The sequence below is a fragment of the Pelobates fuscus genome, chromosome 8 (genome assembly GCF_036172605.1).
Source record: "Pelobates fuscus isolate aPelFus1 chromosome 8, aPelFus1.pri, whole genome shotgun sequence".
NCBI classification, from domain to species: Eukaryota; Metazoa; Chordata; class Amphibia; order Anura; family Pelobatidae; genus Pelobates; species Pelobates fuscus.
Window position 1 is genome coordinate 157091049 of NC_086324.1, and position 16857 is coordinate 157107905.

The following is a 16857-nucleotide window of genomic DNA, read 5'->3' on the forward strand; positions in this document are numbered from 1 at the left end:
TAGGCCACTCCCTAGTGCACAAAGTAACTAAACGCACAGGAGACATCTTAACCCCAAAATCACAAGTTTTGAATCCCTTTTTAAAATTCTTCACCATACAACCTAAGGGATCCGGAATCGTTGACTGCGACGCACCCATACTTAACAATGGAACGTCGTCGACAACGAATACTATACACGCGTACTATTCAACAGTCACACCCGTTTCCTCTGGCAACAGCACCACGTGGTACGGTTACCAAGTGAAACGTACACAATAACAATAAACACTCAGGGAATTCCCGTACACACACAGCTGTTACACCAGTCACTATATAATCAATATTATGCCCTTTGGCGTAACTATACAGTCACCCACGCTATAATTCTCTATATACGAATTACCCGTCTATAACACACCCCAGTAACATCGTCTTTTACAAATAGCGGTTACAGTACGGTTAGCATGGGTCAAAGCACAAGTTAAGGTCACAATACAATTATTAGTGGTTATGGTGTTAAACATGCAATGGACAACAATGATTAGTACTTATATACAGTGTCAGTAAATATACAGGGTTATGGTACCGTGCACTATAATACAGCAACACACTATTAACACTCTCGCTAGACGGCTGAGCTTGCGCTATCTAACAAGATATACACTTTACTAAAACAATCGTTAACACATTTACAATTCCCAACTAAACTATTGGCCAGTACCTTGAATGGACTACCTAAAACTATATACACCCGTTTTGGTTAGCCACACTGCCCAATCACCACATATATAGCGAGCTAGAGAACCGAATTTACACAGGCGCCTCTTAGTCGCACTATCAAAAGTCTAGTGGGTTCCAAATTTACACGCCTTCCCACTTAGCCCAGATAGGATGAGAACTAGCGAACCGAATTTACACAGGCGCCGCTTAGTCTCCCGGTCCCTCCGATCTAGCGAACGTAATATACACCCTAGAACGCTAGTCTAGACAAGACACCGGTGTCCGGCTAGGGCTATTTACACCAGGACCCCGCCTGACTAACCAAATCAAACGGTCTGACTAAAGAGCGTTCGATCGAGCGGTGCGCCTTCGCTCCTTCCCTCCGACAGAGGGGGCAGATACACAGATTCAAAACCCCTTTGGGCCTACCGCACAATCGGTATACCCCTAGTGGGTCCTGCCGTCTAAAACAGCAGTTGTCTTACCTCCTCGTTCCTGAACCTGAGTTCACACTCATCGACGGGGACACCCCAGCACTTCTCACGTAGAGGCCGATGATCTCCTGGACAACAGACCAGTGGCGCCGAGACGAAGGGAGGTCCACGCAGAAGTTCAGGGGTGCAGCCGTAGAGAACGTGGGCAAAGATAGACCGTCTCACGCCTCTGCCTCTCAGCTACCGTTGAACGATGAGCTTCCCGGCCAATGCACCAAATGATACCGGAGAAACTGACGGAAGCCAAGCACAGAGAGATGGACACAGGTTTCTTCAGGAAGGAAGAGATTCTTTATTGGATCACCGATCGGGACTCAGAGGGACTAGCGTCACCAAAATACCACAAGTTCTGAGCCCCGGACAATAGTGCAGGCTCCTTATATAGGCATATAACTCCTCCCATATTAAGCTCCACCCGCACATTCTCTTAACCAATCAACACAAATAAGAATTAACTTCCTGTTTGACCGCATGGCTTGTCCAGCACAATGGAGGAGGGGAATACTATATCCTGTATTCTTGCACATGCTCCGTACACTACTGATCGTATCTTGCCTCGTGCAACCAACTGATCGATACGTCAGCATATGCACGTACACATGCCACGTGGTAATCTCGGCCTACTAAATTTATTTTTACCGAGATTCCACCACACCTTCCTATTTAGCTTTTGCAGCTATATACCCTCTTCCCCACAGCATGATATTCCATTTTGATAGGATCTTTAAATTCTGCTGTGTTACGATTAGTAGTCATTTCATCACTGACTCTTAAGGGGTTAAATTGACATCAGACATGCGCACTGATTGCGTGTTCTCTCTAAAATGACAGATAAGCCAGTGGAACATTTCAGCAAGAGACATAAATGTATGCAAATAATTGTTTGTTTTAATAGGCTTTTTAAAAAAAAAAAACCTGAAGGAATATGGAAAATGTGCCAATATTTCTGTTTCTTAAAATAGGACTGTCTTCCCCCTGCCCTGGAAAAAGAACGGAGGCTGTTTTTTTTTTTTAACTGAGGTGAGAAGTTTCTAGAATATATATAGATCCATTCATAGTCACCTTCTGTGACAGAAATGATTGTGTGAAAAGCAGACACCGGCTCAGACTCGTTAGTAAATTGAACCTTCTTGCCTTGCTCAGCCAGCTCCTCGTTACCCAGGAAATTCTGCGCTGACACATGTCCACTGTCGTGCAGTTATATCCAACTCCCTACCTTGTAACCACTATAAAAACCGTATACCATCTGTGTACCCAGGGCCAAGCATACATTTCCAGAAAAGTCTAAAAAGACTAAATGGGGTAATGGGTGTTCTATGAGAAACGTCAATTAAAGGAACACTATAGTCACCTAAATTACTTTAGCTAAATAAAGCAGTTTTAGTGTATAGATCATTCCCCTGCAATTTCACTGCTCAATTCACTGTCATTTAGGAGTTAAATCACTTTGTTTCTGTTTATGTAGCTGTAGCCCCACCTCCCCTGGCTATGATTGACAGAGCCTGCATGAAAAAAAAACTGGTTTCACTTTCAAACAGATGTAATTTACCTTAAATAATTGTATCTCAGTCTCTAAATTGAACTTTAATCACATACAGGAGGCTCTTGCAGGGTCTAGCAAGCTATTAACATAGCAGGGGATAAGAAAATCTTAATTAAACAGAACTTGCAATAAAGAAAGCCTAAATAGGGCTCTCTTTACAGGAAGTGTTTATGGAAGGCTGTGCAAGTCACATGTAGGGAGGTGTGACTAGGGTTCATAAACAAACGGGATTTAACTCCTAAATGGCAGAGAATTGAGCAGTGAGGCTGCATGGGGCATGTTCTATACACCAAAACTGCTTCATTAAGCTAAAGTTGTTCAGGTGACTATAGTGTCCCTTTAATGTAAAACCTCTCGTCAATTAATGTTAAATATCTCTCAAGATTATATCCTATTACGGTAACTTTAGTTTGACTTATTTCCTTTTAATTTTTTTTTTTTACTTACATGCAGCACTGCTAGTGACTGGTGACTGGAAGTCAGGAACAGAGTTATTAATTAAAGTGTAAATTGACAAGAATTCAACATGGTTTTCAAATTTTAGACCAAAATTGACCAACTGGAAACATAGCTGACATTTTTTTTCTAATACGGCTATTTTCGCCTAAAATTTGAAATTCACTTTGATTGCTCTTTGGATTTCTAGCAATTCACATGCCTTCCAACAATCCCGATTTTGTCAGGACAGTCCCAATTTCCAGACTACAGATTAAGGAACACACAGATATAGTTTTAAATTCTATAAGGCTACTTAAAAATAAAATCACCTCTCTCAGCAAACAAATATGGGGAGTCAGCTCCACCATATGGCCATATTGTGCTAAGCTCACCACCACACCACACACAGTATCCCATCATTTTTTGGGGGTCCTCTCCCGCCATCCTGACTTTGTTCACTGGTGTTCTGCTTATGGGGACAATGGGGAACTGTCCCCAAATAGTGTAGCATGGGTACATCATTAGATGTATTCAGTGCTCCCTGAATTTCCTGCCCTCGGTGAGCTGGCGTGTTTGATTGGCAGGCAGCCTGGGGTGCATTCACACCAGGCTGATCTGTCAATCTTTACGGGAGGAACAACCCTTTTTGGGTGAAGCCAGTGCTGCAATCATATCACTGTTCCACCCCTCTTACCCCTCTATCAGCGATGTCCTGCTTCTCGGGACGCCAATGTTTGGGTGGTATGATTTCACACGTTAGTGATAACTCTTTGAGGAAACTGGCACATCTCACTTTAGTTTAATTTATGAACAGACAGAGAAAGTTTGAGAGTAAAAAAGACAGTCGATATAACGTTCCCCTGATGTTGAAGCAGCTGACTTGTGGTTTGTTACAAATTTTGGCATGTGGTAAATAAAATTTTATATTTACCAAAATAATAAAAAAAAAATCCCCTTGAATTTATTGTGGTTTAAAATTTCCCAATTTTAGTTACAGTTCCCATTATTATCAATGAACAAAACATGTAAGTCAGATTGATTTATCTTAACCTTGTAAAGATAAGGCTTTGTGGCTTGGGTTTAATGCTAAGCAATCACTATGGAAACAAACGGAATGTCCCTGTTTATTCCTCTACTTTTAGAACCAGGAAGGTCTGGCAAATATATAAGGAGGGGGTGGGGGGAGGCGCGGGTTAAAGGGTCACTCTAGACGCCTAAAGAAGCTCCTTAGAGTGAAACGTGACAAGTGTCACCGCAATACGACGAGATATCATTAATTTTAGTTCTACAGGATACAGTACTGTATATGAGTTTCTTTTTCTTTAATGAGTTCTCTATATGTCTTTTAGATTTTAATGATTAAATTGTTATGAATTCAATCAAAGATATTTAAACAGGGCTATACACAGGACATAAGGATATGCATTTAGAATGGAAGAAAGGAGATTTCATCTAAGGCAAAGAAAAGGTTTTTTACAGTAAGAGCAATAAGGATATGGAATTCTCTGCCTGAAGAGGTGGTTTTGTCAGAGTCTATACAGATGTTTAAATTGCAATTGGATAAATACTTGCAAAAACATAACATACAGGGATATCATTTCTAATTGGTGGGGTAATAGCTGCTTGATCCAAGGAGACATCTGACTGCTATTTTGGGGTCAAGAAGGAATTTTTTCCTAGTTTGTTGCAAAATTGGAAGCGCTTCAGACTAGGTTTTTTGCCTTCTTTTGGATCAACAGCAAAAACATATGTGAGGAAGGCTGAACTTGATGGAAAAAGTCTATTTTCAGCTATGTAACTATGTGTTCCTTGAATTCTGTAACAGAATTATTAACATTATGATACAATGAAATGCCTTATATGCTGTAAGAAAAAAATATATATATATATATATTTTAACAACATTAATAGGGTGCTATTTTTCCCTTCCAGGTGTTCTCGATTGTGGTGTTTGGATCCATTATAAATGAAGGGTATATTAATATTAGAACCCCTGAGATACACTGCATCTACAACAGTAATGATGGAGCCTGCAACTACGCCATATCTATCGGCCTCATTGCCTTCTTCGCCTGCGTATTTTTCCTCTTTTTGGATATTTACTTTCCACAGATCAGCAGCGTGAAGGATAGAAAACGAGCGGTTCTGCTGGACATGGGCTTCTCAGGTCTGTAGTTTTTCCACCCCCTCCACTTACTATGTAAAGTGACACACAAACAGGGCGAGTTTATCACAATGATTGACAGGGAGCCAAGATGGAGGCACCCAGTCCCAGAACAGAGGTAAATAAAATAGTGTATATTTTTACACTTAATTGTATTTTTCACCCTCACGAACACACATTTGTTAAATATAGATGATAAGTAAACAAAATATTTAAAATCCTGGGAAGTCACAGTTCCCCTTTAAAAACACATTGCTTGGTCTGTCTATGACTCAGACTTTCTACGTTCGCTGTTTACATTCTGCTTTATTTAACATATGGGATAATTAAGTATTATGCTGTAATAAATGCAGCCTAGACTCCGAGCTGTGATGTGTGTAAGAGGCATTTAGAAGCATACGGTCCCTGTAGGGACATGTTCAGATGCTGAGACGCTGTGTGAATGACACCCCCTCCTGCAGAGGTTTTTTTCAAGAGCTTTTAAAAGGCCGATTGACTTCTTAAGCAATGTTAGTGTGGTATGTAGAATTCACTGCTGGGTATATCGAAGGAAAATTTATTACAGAAGATTACCTTGCATGTGCCCTCTGGGGATGACTAACTAAACCACCGTTGTGGTGAGTTAAAGGACCACTATAGGCACCCAGACCACTTCAGCTTAATGAAGTGGTCTGGGTGCCTGGTCCAGCTAGGGTTAACCCTTTTTTTTTTATAAACATAGCAATTTCAGAGAAACTGCTATGTTTATACTGAGGGTTAATCCAGCCTCCAGAGCCTCTAGTAGCTGTCTCATTGACAGCCGCTAGAGGCGCTTGCGTGCTTCTCACTGTGAAAATCACAGTGAGAAGACGCCAGCGTCCATAGGAAAGCATTGTAAATGCTTTCCTATGAGACCGGCTGAATGCGCGCGCGGCTCCTGCCACGCATGCGCATTCAGCCGATGGCGTCGCGAGGAAGGAGGAGAGGAGGAGGAAAGCTCCCCACCCAGGTAAGATTTTAACCCCTTCCTCTCTCCAGGGCCCGGCGGGAGGGGGTCCCTGAGGGTGCGGGCACCCTCAGGGCACTATAGTGCCAGGAAATCTAGTATGTTTTCCTGGCACTATAGTGGTCCTTTAACAAACAGCTTTAACCCCTTAAGGACACATGACATGTGTGACATGTCATGATTCCCTTTTATTCCAGAAGTTTGGTCAAGGGGTTAAAAGATTTCAAGTTAAGGTTTCCACCTGGTCGATATTTAACCAGCACAACTGGTATTTGATGCTGTCTGGCCGGTACCAGCATTGCAGCAATTCAAAAACCGGTATTTTTTTTCTGAGGAGAGAGTGATGAAAGAAAATAAGCCAAAATATCCACTGTTATTATACGTGGTAGGTAAATGCACACAACGACACCCCCACAGACAAAGTATGCAAACAGTGACAAACACTGGCAAGACTCAATTTTACAAAAACCATGTCAGCATACCACAACTCGTTGTTGAGCAAATAAAAAGGAGTAAGCAAGTGAATATACAGTAGTAAAATACGTGTGGTAGCCAAGAAATGGCTACAGACCACCAAGTGGGAACCCCTTATACCACTTATACAGAAAATATTGGAAATACATACAATTGGTGGAACACACGTCTGATGATTCTAGAAAATAAGACAGAATGGCATAGTATAATACTGTTTAGTATAGATATATATGAAAAAAATAAAGCAATATTACTCACAAGCCCAGAGCCAAATTAGCATATGGCTCTCATGGGAAGCTTCCCATGAGAGCCATATGCTGATTTGGCTCTGGGCTTGTGAGTAATATTGCTTTATTTTTTTCATATATATCTATACTAAACAGTATTATACTATGCCATTCTGTCTTATTTTCTAGAATCATCAGACGTGTGTTCCACCAATTGTATGTATTTCCAATATGTTGAGCAAATAAGACCGTAGACATTTTGAAAGGACAATAATCAGTGATGATTTTAAGTAAATAAATACAATTAATTGTAAAGGATTGCTAGGCATTTGGAATGCTCTGTAATACCTCCCTCTGCCCACCCTTATAGTTACTCTGCCGCTGGTACCATCATTAAACTGTTTTCAAAGATACTTCCTTTTTAAATATTACAGAGATAGATTTTGATGCCGTGATCCTCTAATTGAAAAGAGGAACAGAAACCTAATAGGGGAACTTTATCTTTTTTTATTTTTTTTTTTACAAAACTAACATTTGATATGAAAGATGAACTACCACTTCCCAGGAGATTTGTTTTTAAATATTATGTTTGCTTGTATCCAAAAATTAACAAGACCCTGACTGTGAGGTCTGCAAAATAAAATGAAACATAAATCAACATTTCTGTTTTCAAATATGTCCTGGAACTGGGTGCCTCCATCTTGGATTTCGATCAATCATTGTTATAAGCTCTGACCGTTTTTTTTTCGTAGTAAATTAAATTTTTCTGCCAGAATTTCTATTACAGAAAACCGCAAAATTAGTGGAAAAGAGAGAATTGAAACAGAAAAGATTGATAAATCCATTGCGTTGCTGATAAATATTAAAAACTGGTGGTTAGGGCGCAAAAGAAGCAAGAGATGGGGAAAAAAAAAAACGTACTGATTTAATAAATTGCAGCAAAAATTTACATCAACGTGTCAGCCCCCAATGTTTCCCACGGTGTTTCTATTTCACCTCCTCCTGTGTGCCTTGACTGTGCCAGGACTGAACTGTGATGTGAATGATGTCAATTTCTAAATCTTTATTGTACATTTGAAAGACAAAGGAGCATGACATACAAGTTTTAACACAAGTTATATATGATATTCTATGTTTTATTCAATGGTGTAAGTTAACTGTGATGTTCCCAGACAACCTTTTAAGTATATAATGAACCCTTGTTCTGCTGCCAGGTGATGTTCTAAATGTGCTATTGTAAATGGTTAGAAATTTATTTTCTTTGTTGTTTTTAGGTATCTGGTCCTTCATGTGGTTTGTATGCTTTTGCTTCTTGGCCAACCAATGGCAAGTGACAGAAAAGGTGCCAGAAGTCGACCAAGCGGCCGATGCAGCAAGAGCAGGCATTGCTTTCTCCTTTTTCTCAATTCTCTCCTGGGTAAGATGACGGTTAACGCCATGTGTTAATCTGGGATGATTCAGTTTACAAATTGGTCATTGTCACGTTAGACAATAAGAGTATGTTTAATATAAAAAGCTGTTATTTCTGTTAGGTATTGTTTATATACGACTCCATAATACATTTAGTTACAGAGCCATGTGTAAGTATTTCATGTGGATTGCTTTTCCCGTTGTCCCTTGGTACCTGCGGCATGTCCGGGGGAGGGTGTCAGAGCAAATGCCATACGGAAGAGGAAGAGGAAAATATGTCTGTCCTGCAGCAGTGGTGTAGCTGCGGGTTGTACGTTATTCATAAAATGCCATCCCCTACTCAGCAAGCATGTTATATGAACTGAGGAAAGGAGGCCTTTCATTGATTTGGTGGGGAGGAAGCAGGGGATCAGTGTCATTGAACAATCTGCATGCCTAAATGTGTGTAGTGTGTCACTGTATGTTTATCTGTGAATTTGTGAATTTGTGTAGTGTTTGTGTTGTTTGTCTTTGATTTTGATTCGGTCACAAAAAACAGCAGAAGTCCTACCGAGTTTGGGTTCTGGCTTCGCCACCTGCTTGTTACGATGAGATTGTGTTAATGTGCATATTTTGATAGATAACCCGTCTGCCACCGCTGAGTAATAGTGAACAAATTTAATGTGACACTATAGCATTAGGAACGCTAACTTGCCTAATGAACACTATAATGAACACTATTAATTCATTGTATTAATGAATTTTCATTAATATTGATGATCTCAGCCAATCAAATTTCCCCCCTAAGGAAACATTGGGAGGCTAGTGCGCATGCGTGGTAAAACACAGCGCCATTCAATGTTCTCAATGAGAGTCATTTGAGCTATAACTGACTTTAACTTGGTTATAGCTGCAAAAGCACCTCTAGTTACTAAAGGTGTGTTAACCCTGCATTGTAAACATTGCCATCACTGCAGTATGGTAACATTTCCATTTGCCGTTTTAAAATGACAGGGACACTGCATCCAGACCACTTGATTTAGATGAAGCGGTCTTGGGGCCTATAGACTTCCTTTAACTCAGTCTTTCCTGCTTCCAAAGTCAATAAAATGAGCACTATTACATTAGATAATTAGTATTACTATGATCATTTATGTAGCGTCAACATATTGCACAGCGCTTTACAATTATAGAAAGGGGAAATTTGACAACAAGTAATCGACATACAGAATATTGACAGAGACACCAGGTGAAGAAGGGCTCTGCTCGAACGAGCTAACACGCTACGAAATATCACTGGGAATCCAGGCAAATCAAAAAGGTTGGATTTATACTCTATTGTTAAATAAATGTTATACATTGTATCATATTATTAATAATATTTTTACGAGCAGTTGTATAATTAAAAATATCTAAAAATAAAACACAGCAATATAAAAAACAAAAACGAGTAACACAATAACTATTTAGTTCTAGATTCAACAATATTGAAATCTCTCTAATAAGCTAGCGTGCACCCTTACATTTATTGATACCCCAACAATGCATTCCCTGCACTACACGTCATCAACCCCTTTCAATCTTCTCTACCATCTTAATTTCTCTGGACTTCCGTTCCCTATTGTATAATGTAACCATACTTCACTAAAAGGTTTTATTCGCTAGACCAGGGGTAGGCAACCTTCGGCACTCCAGATGTTGTGGACTACATCCCCAATAATGCTCTTACACTTATAATGCTGACAAAGCATCATGGGAGGTGTAGTCCAAAACATCTGGAGTGCCGAAGGTTGCCTATCCCTGGTCTAGCGAATAAAACCGAATGATCTGGGAAAATTTGCCCATTCAGCTATTTTAGCTTGGATATTGCGATCTGGTCATTGTTTATGCTGTCTATGCATTGTACATGTGGTTAGGAAACCATTTCCCCTTACAACAACAGATCAATTTAATTTCTGGAAGATTTGTTATGTTGTTTCCTTTTGTTGTTGTTGTTTTTTTTCGTTTTTTTTACATAGGTGTATTTAAAACTCTGTGTTTGTGTTTGTTTTCTAACAAATACCGTTTAAAGTTATTGTTGCGCATATGTTTTACCTTATGGGTCTTCTTCCTGAAGCATTTAGAACGACACAATCAGAATGTTAATTAAGCTCCAGTGCCGAAGCAACTGTTGGTCACAACTCAATGTGGGCCCTCCCAGTTACTTCGTACTGTAAACTGAATTTCAAAATATAAGCAAAAGAAAGTCGCAGATAATAGATAAATTTGAGAATTTCTCCAAATTGTAGCCTAAATTTTTCAATTTGGTTTTCAGTCCTCTACAACTTGCTTTGTTTATCGAATAAATCCCCGTGTGCCACTTGGCGGTGGTTTCAGTTGCATAGCAGCTCACGTCAAGTTAACGTTTGGATGATGTCAGCAGAGAGTGAAGCCCGTGATTTTAAACAGCCTGTGTTCTACAGTAACCTGTAAATAAATTCTTCCCAGGTTAACTATTTTGGCCTAAACCATGCAATTACTGCGTCAAATCTCTATGGTACCCAAATTAGTGAAAAAGCCCCAATACACCTGCATCCTTTATCCTTTGTTTGCTGATATATAATAACAACACAAGGCGATAATACCCTGTATGTTCAATTAAAGGGGTAATCTCACTGTCTGGGTACTTTGCTGAATTTGCAAAGACCCCCGACGGTGACATTGGCGTTGGGGGTCCGGTGGCCAGGAGAGGCAGGTAAAGATGAGTTTACTTACCTTGACCTGTCCTTTGTGAGCTCCACCATCTTGAACCGTAATGTCCTCTTTGGAACCAAAGTTACTTCTGTACTCTGAGTACAGCATTGAGGTCTCTTTGGGATCCTCCATAGACACAGCCAATTCCTTCTGGGGGATCTTAGAAAGTTAGGCGGGGGAGAAATACAAAGACAAATTAGTCCCTACTCCGTCTCTCTATATCTCTTGACTGGGTTGGAATTTCAGTGAATTTGATATAGTCATAATCAGTATTTACAAAAATTCTATCTTTATTAAATATTTAATACTCATTTCAGGGGGGGGGGGGGGGGGAGGTTGCAGATCTGCTCTAAATCTATGTGATGAACCTCCAGTTCGATGATGTGTTTACAGGTTTATGCAGTCCATCATTTTCTCAGTAAATATCCCATTGTATTCCAGGGCTATCTGTCACTCTGCACCCTGGAGAGGTTTAAACGTTTAGCCTTTGTCGAAGAAGAGCAAAGATGTGTTTCAAGCCCTTCCAATCCTCCTTGTCACCCGCCAAGCTCTCAGTAATCAGATTGGGATACGGTCCGTAAGAGCGGTTATCCTAACATTGCTCTTTACTCATCCCATTAACCCCTAACTAACACGGACTGGCAGAAGTTACATTATAACCTGGCAGTTCTATAACAGGGATCACTTGTAACAGTGGTAGAGTCAGAGTACAGCTCCCATTATCCTAAGCCACTGATGGCTAAAATGTTTCCAATCTACATTTTCCACGAGGCGTATCCGCCATTAGGACATAGCAAAGAAGAGACCAGTAATGTGCTGTCAAACTGGGACATTCCAGGGAACACCGGAGGGTGTAATCACATTGTAAAAGACATGGCCCATTCCCAGACTGCATGGCCCTGTTTGAAGGCCCTGTTTGAAGGCTCTCTTGGGCAATAGCGCTGGGAGTTTGCGATGTTTTATGGATTACGGCTGGCTGGCTAAAATCAGCGTGCAAATAATTGTATCTAGGTGTCTGTATCTGTGCATGTGTGTCTAGGAGTTTGAAACTGTATGTACATCTTGGACTTGCTGTGTGTGTCTTTGGGCTACTGAGCCAAATGTTGAGAATATCGATGACCCCCTTTGGTCTATGATGAGAATTCCACACAACATTCTAATGCAAGGGAAGCAAAGGATTGTGGGAAAAACATATCAACAGTAGGGTTTGAGCGGCCATTGATACGTTGACTAGGCTTGAGTTATACATTAACCTTTTATTTACCAAGCATGTCTTAACCTTTCTATAACATCTTTACTAACACTTTAACCTCAATCTCACTTAGGTCGCCCTAACCTTTAAAGCAATGCAACGATACCGACTAGGGACAGATATGTCATTGTTTGCCACGGATCAGTTTGCCACGGCACCCAGTACTGGATACCCAGGTTACCCAACGGGCAGTGGAATAGAAAATACAGAAACTTACCAGAGTCCCCCTTTCACCGAAAACGTGGACCCTAGCCTCAAAGGGTACCAAGTGCCATCTTACTGAGGGAGAGAAGAGGACAACCCCTGGGATGTTTCTACGGAGATAGCGCAGGTTTACTGATACAGAACAGAGAATTGATGGATATCTAACAAAAAAAACAAACAAAACAAAAAATGTTCTACTTTCTAGATGTGATTTTAAGTGCTGGGTGATTTGTTCAATTATTTAGATCTACAGTGCACTCTGTACAGTGGTAATTGATTGATTGCTTGTATGTGATATCTTCAAGGGTTGTTTTTTTTTTTAAATGAAAAGAAAAAAAATAAATTAAAATAATAAGTGCAGTGTTCCCTCTAAGGCCGAAGTAGCCAGTCTGTACAGACCCAGCTGTTGTTGGTTGTACGACTCGCATATGATTAGGGCAAAGCATGATGGGTAGTGCAACAGCTCTCAACAGTCTGGAAGTAAATGAATAGCGTACAGGTTTAATGTTAAAACGCCAAAACATATATCTATCCAGGAAGCAGGACCATTGCGCTGGCTGGCCCTTTATTCTATAATTTAAACTTTAAGGATTATTTATTATGATGTGAATTGTCGAGGACTCCAAGTGAATTTTCAAATTTCAGTCCAAAATGTAAAAATTCTCCAAGTCAGTAGTGTTTTCAGGTCGGCTACGGTGACTTAGGTGTGAATTTACCTTCCTATCCAGAAAAACTCTGAAAAGGGCCCATATGGAATGATTAGAAAAAAAAGAATCTCTCTCAGATACTCTGATACCCTAAGATTATCCCCGGGCCAAGGTCCATTTTTCAATGTGTATTATGGCAGCCATTTAAGGTTAAATGATCTAACATTAATCAATTGGTGGTTCTTTACCTACATGATATCAATATAATGAGGGTCTCTTTCTAAATATTTTAAATATTTTTTTTTGTGTGAAATGTCTCAAACAGCCGAGGTATGGCTGATTTTGTGCAGTCTTTTTTTTCTAACCAAAAACAACAATTCCTTTTTTTTTAATCTATTTTTTGTTGTTGTGTGTTTTAAGCTTTTTTTTTTTTTACTATGGCAACTAATAAAACATTTTATTGTTAGGTCTTTGTAAAAGTAGGTCTTTAAATGGAAAACACTGACGGTTAAGGAAATGGGTCCTTGCAAGTTGTACTCAATACGCAAAGTGCGCATGAATGTCTCAAGGTAGTAAAATACATTTTAAAGAGCATATCAACAACTCCAATTTCTTTTAAAATGTTGATATAACACCAGATTAATTAAAAAAACAAAAACATTTATCACCGAATAAAAAAAAAAAAAACAATAGAACAATAGAAGCTATTCCCTAAAACAGAGGTGGGCAAGCTGTATTCTGCCCCCAGTTTAACCCCTTAAGGACCAAACTTCTGGAATAAAAGGGAATCATGACATGTCACACGTGCCATGTGTCCTGAAGGGGTTTAAAACTGTAACTCCTATTACTCTCAGCCAAGGTGACCTTGATATGTGTGTTGGAAGGTGTTTTCAAAACCAGACTTCCGAAATCTGGATTATAACAACCACTTTCCCTAGACACCCATCACACTGATTGTCACATTATAAAAAGTGCTACCCTGGGTATAAATAATCCATATGCTGCAAGAGAGAAATCAATCAGGCAAGCAGAGGTTCTCACTTTAACCCCTTAAGGACACATGACGTGTGTGACATGTCATGATTCCCTTTTATTCCAGAAGCTTGGTCCTTAAGGAGTTAATAGATGTTTTCCCACATGCAGTTTGTGGATGCTTCATATTACAGGGAAGCACTTTTCATGTGCAACCCATGGGCATGAATAAGTGACGGGTGTCCAGTAAATTAATGGTGGCTGCCTTAGTGACCAACCAGAATACTAAAGGGCTTATTTTCTAACCCAGTGTGGACCGATAATCACTTTTAAATCAGTCCATCGAGACACAGGTCACTGACATCCTACTGAAATTAGCATGTAAGATTAGTATATGGTGCATAATATACTACTATAGAACACACTGTGTATTAATGTTTATATATATATTCACTAGAGGAATATAATTTGTTTTGATGGTTGTTTGAATTGGATAATATGCATGCAAGTGACAGAACCGAGTGCAGTGTTAGTTCCTCTTTGTAATCTGCGTCATGTTATTGGCAGACAGACTCTATTCTGCCACGGCCTGCCATTAAAAGTGACAGACAGGTGACAACAAACACTCTTTTAATATAGCTAAGCACCTGGAGAGTTTGTGCGTGTGTAAACAGCCCCCATCTGAACCTCCACTCTATATTAATGGGGTAAAGACAGGCAAGGGGACATTATTTGATATGATAAAATGAGGGTCGTTAACTCTTTAAATGCTATTAAAATTGTACATGTATGTGAAAAAAGTGAATTAGCCTGTAAAAACTGACAAGTGACTTAAATTTCTCATAGCCACAGATGTTATTTGGTATCACTCTTCAACACTCGTACTGGTAAAACCTTCATGATGCTGTGAGTAAAATCACTTTTTTTCAAGTCTCAATGGATGACATCTTGTGGTTTTGTACAGTGCTTTTAACGAACAAGCCACTAGAGAGCTACTTCAATTGTTCCAAATGACACATGAATAGATCATGACATTATCAAAGCTCCCACTATTAAAAAAATAATAATAATAAAAATTTAAAAAAATGCGATCCCACAATGAATTGTACTTGTTGGTAGCTATTGTTTGCTGAATGCAGAGAAATACAAGTATTATATATATTAATGCTTCCAAATTTTTGGAATCTTTCATGAAATATGTAGCAAAAAAATCCACTGTTTTATTTTTCCTGTGCTTAAGATAATACATAAAGCAATAGTAATTTCTTTCAGCTTAGAGGGAACACTGGAGGAACCGTTAAATGACAACATGTGTGACTAATGTTCTGTTACCTTCAGTGTGTGCACCGTGTCTTATATAGATCAATGTGTAAATGTACAACAAAACCAAACACATACAGGTGGTGTTTTGGCTGCAGGGCTTTTACCTCATTGGTGACGTTTTACAAAGTGCACGTGGTCTGTGTATGTTCTTAGAGGTTCTATAAATGTCACAAAAATGATCCGGACAAGAACTGTTTTGCACAAGTTGTAGCGTTAAGAACATTTTACTTCTTCTGTTGTTCTGAGATTTGTTGACTTTGAGGTTTATTCACTTAAACATCAGATTGCAGTGAATTGAAAACCGAATGGCAAGATTTAGGCAACCAGAACCAATTTGGAAAAATTTTCCAATTCTGCTTTAGTGGGTTTGGCTCTTTTAGCGTGAATTTGGTGATTGGATTTTCAGTTCAGTAGTGTATTTTGCTCATCTCTAGATAGATAACCCTTTAACCTGCTTAAGATAATAAAAATAAAAATGCTGCGAATGCTCTGTAATGTGCTACTTCAATCATATGATATCAGAAAGATTATTATAAAAGGGTTCATTCAGTAAGCAATGTATTATAGAGAATAGAATTGCAAAAATCAGGCCAATATTTCAGTACAGAAAAAAGCTATTAGCTCTTAGCCCCAACGTCTTTTCACGAAGTGTTTATTCTTCAAATAATTACAAAAGAATTCTAATTGTTACAAATAAAGTCTGATCAGTTTTGGGACATTTACCAATGGTAGAAAATTGTGTTTAGTGAATAAATCCCCTAATCTGAAAGCTACAATTACAACTATGTTAATCTGCCGTATAAATATTTATTCCATTTACGTTGTAATAATATTTATGCAATGTCTCTTAAGCAGAGTATCGATTCCCTCTTAGACAAAATAAAAAAAAATAATGGAGCACATATTGTGTTAAACCAGGGGTGCCCAAAAGGTAGATCCTCAGATGTTGTATAACTACAACTCCCATGATACTTTGCATGCCTTTCTTATGACAAAGCATCATGGAAACTGTATTTAAAAAAAAATACCTTTTGGGTTCCCCTGTGTGAAACGAACTATATAGCGTTAGGGATACAAACTTGCATTCTCAACGCTATAGTGCTGAGACGCTATAGTTCTTTATAGTGTCCCCCTGTCAGTATGATAGCCACTAGAGGTGGATTTAAACTCCATGGTTCTATATTGCAGAGTTAAAAGGACAGGGACACTGCACCCAAACTTCGTTGAGATGAATTGGTCTGGGTGACTATCGTGACTACCTGAAAACTAAATAGTCAAAATGTAGTATTCACTGGCTCACTACATGTGTTC

General features: G+C 39.2%; 1 protein-coding gene and 1 long non-coding RNA gene across 2 annotated transcripts in view; both read left to right on the forward strand.

The window, feature by feature from the left end:
• Nucleotides 1–13447, forward strand: part of SYNGR3 (synaptogyrin 3) — a 53308-nt gene extending 39861 nt beyond the window's left edge. The window contains exons 2-4 of the mRNA XM_063430483.1: nucleotides 5109–5343; nucleotides 8301–8443; nucleotides 12474–13447. Of these exons, the coding sequence (XP_063286553.1) occupies nucleotides 5109–5343; nucleotides 8301–8443; nucleotides 12474–12683 (588 nt within the window). The 3' untranslated portion in view covers nucleotides 12684–13447. The remainder of the gene's footprint in view (nucleotides 1–5108; nucleotides 5344–8300; nucleotides 8444–12473) is intronic.
• The window catches only part of LOC134571854 (uncharacterized), a 618817-nt gene that overhangs the window by 298405 nt on the left and 303555 nt on the right, over nucleotides 1–16857 (forward strand). The gene's annotated exons all lie outside the window — the stretch shown is intronic.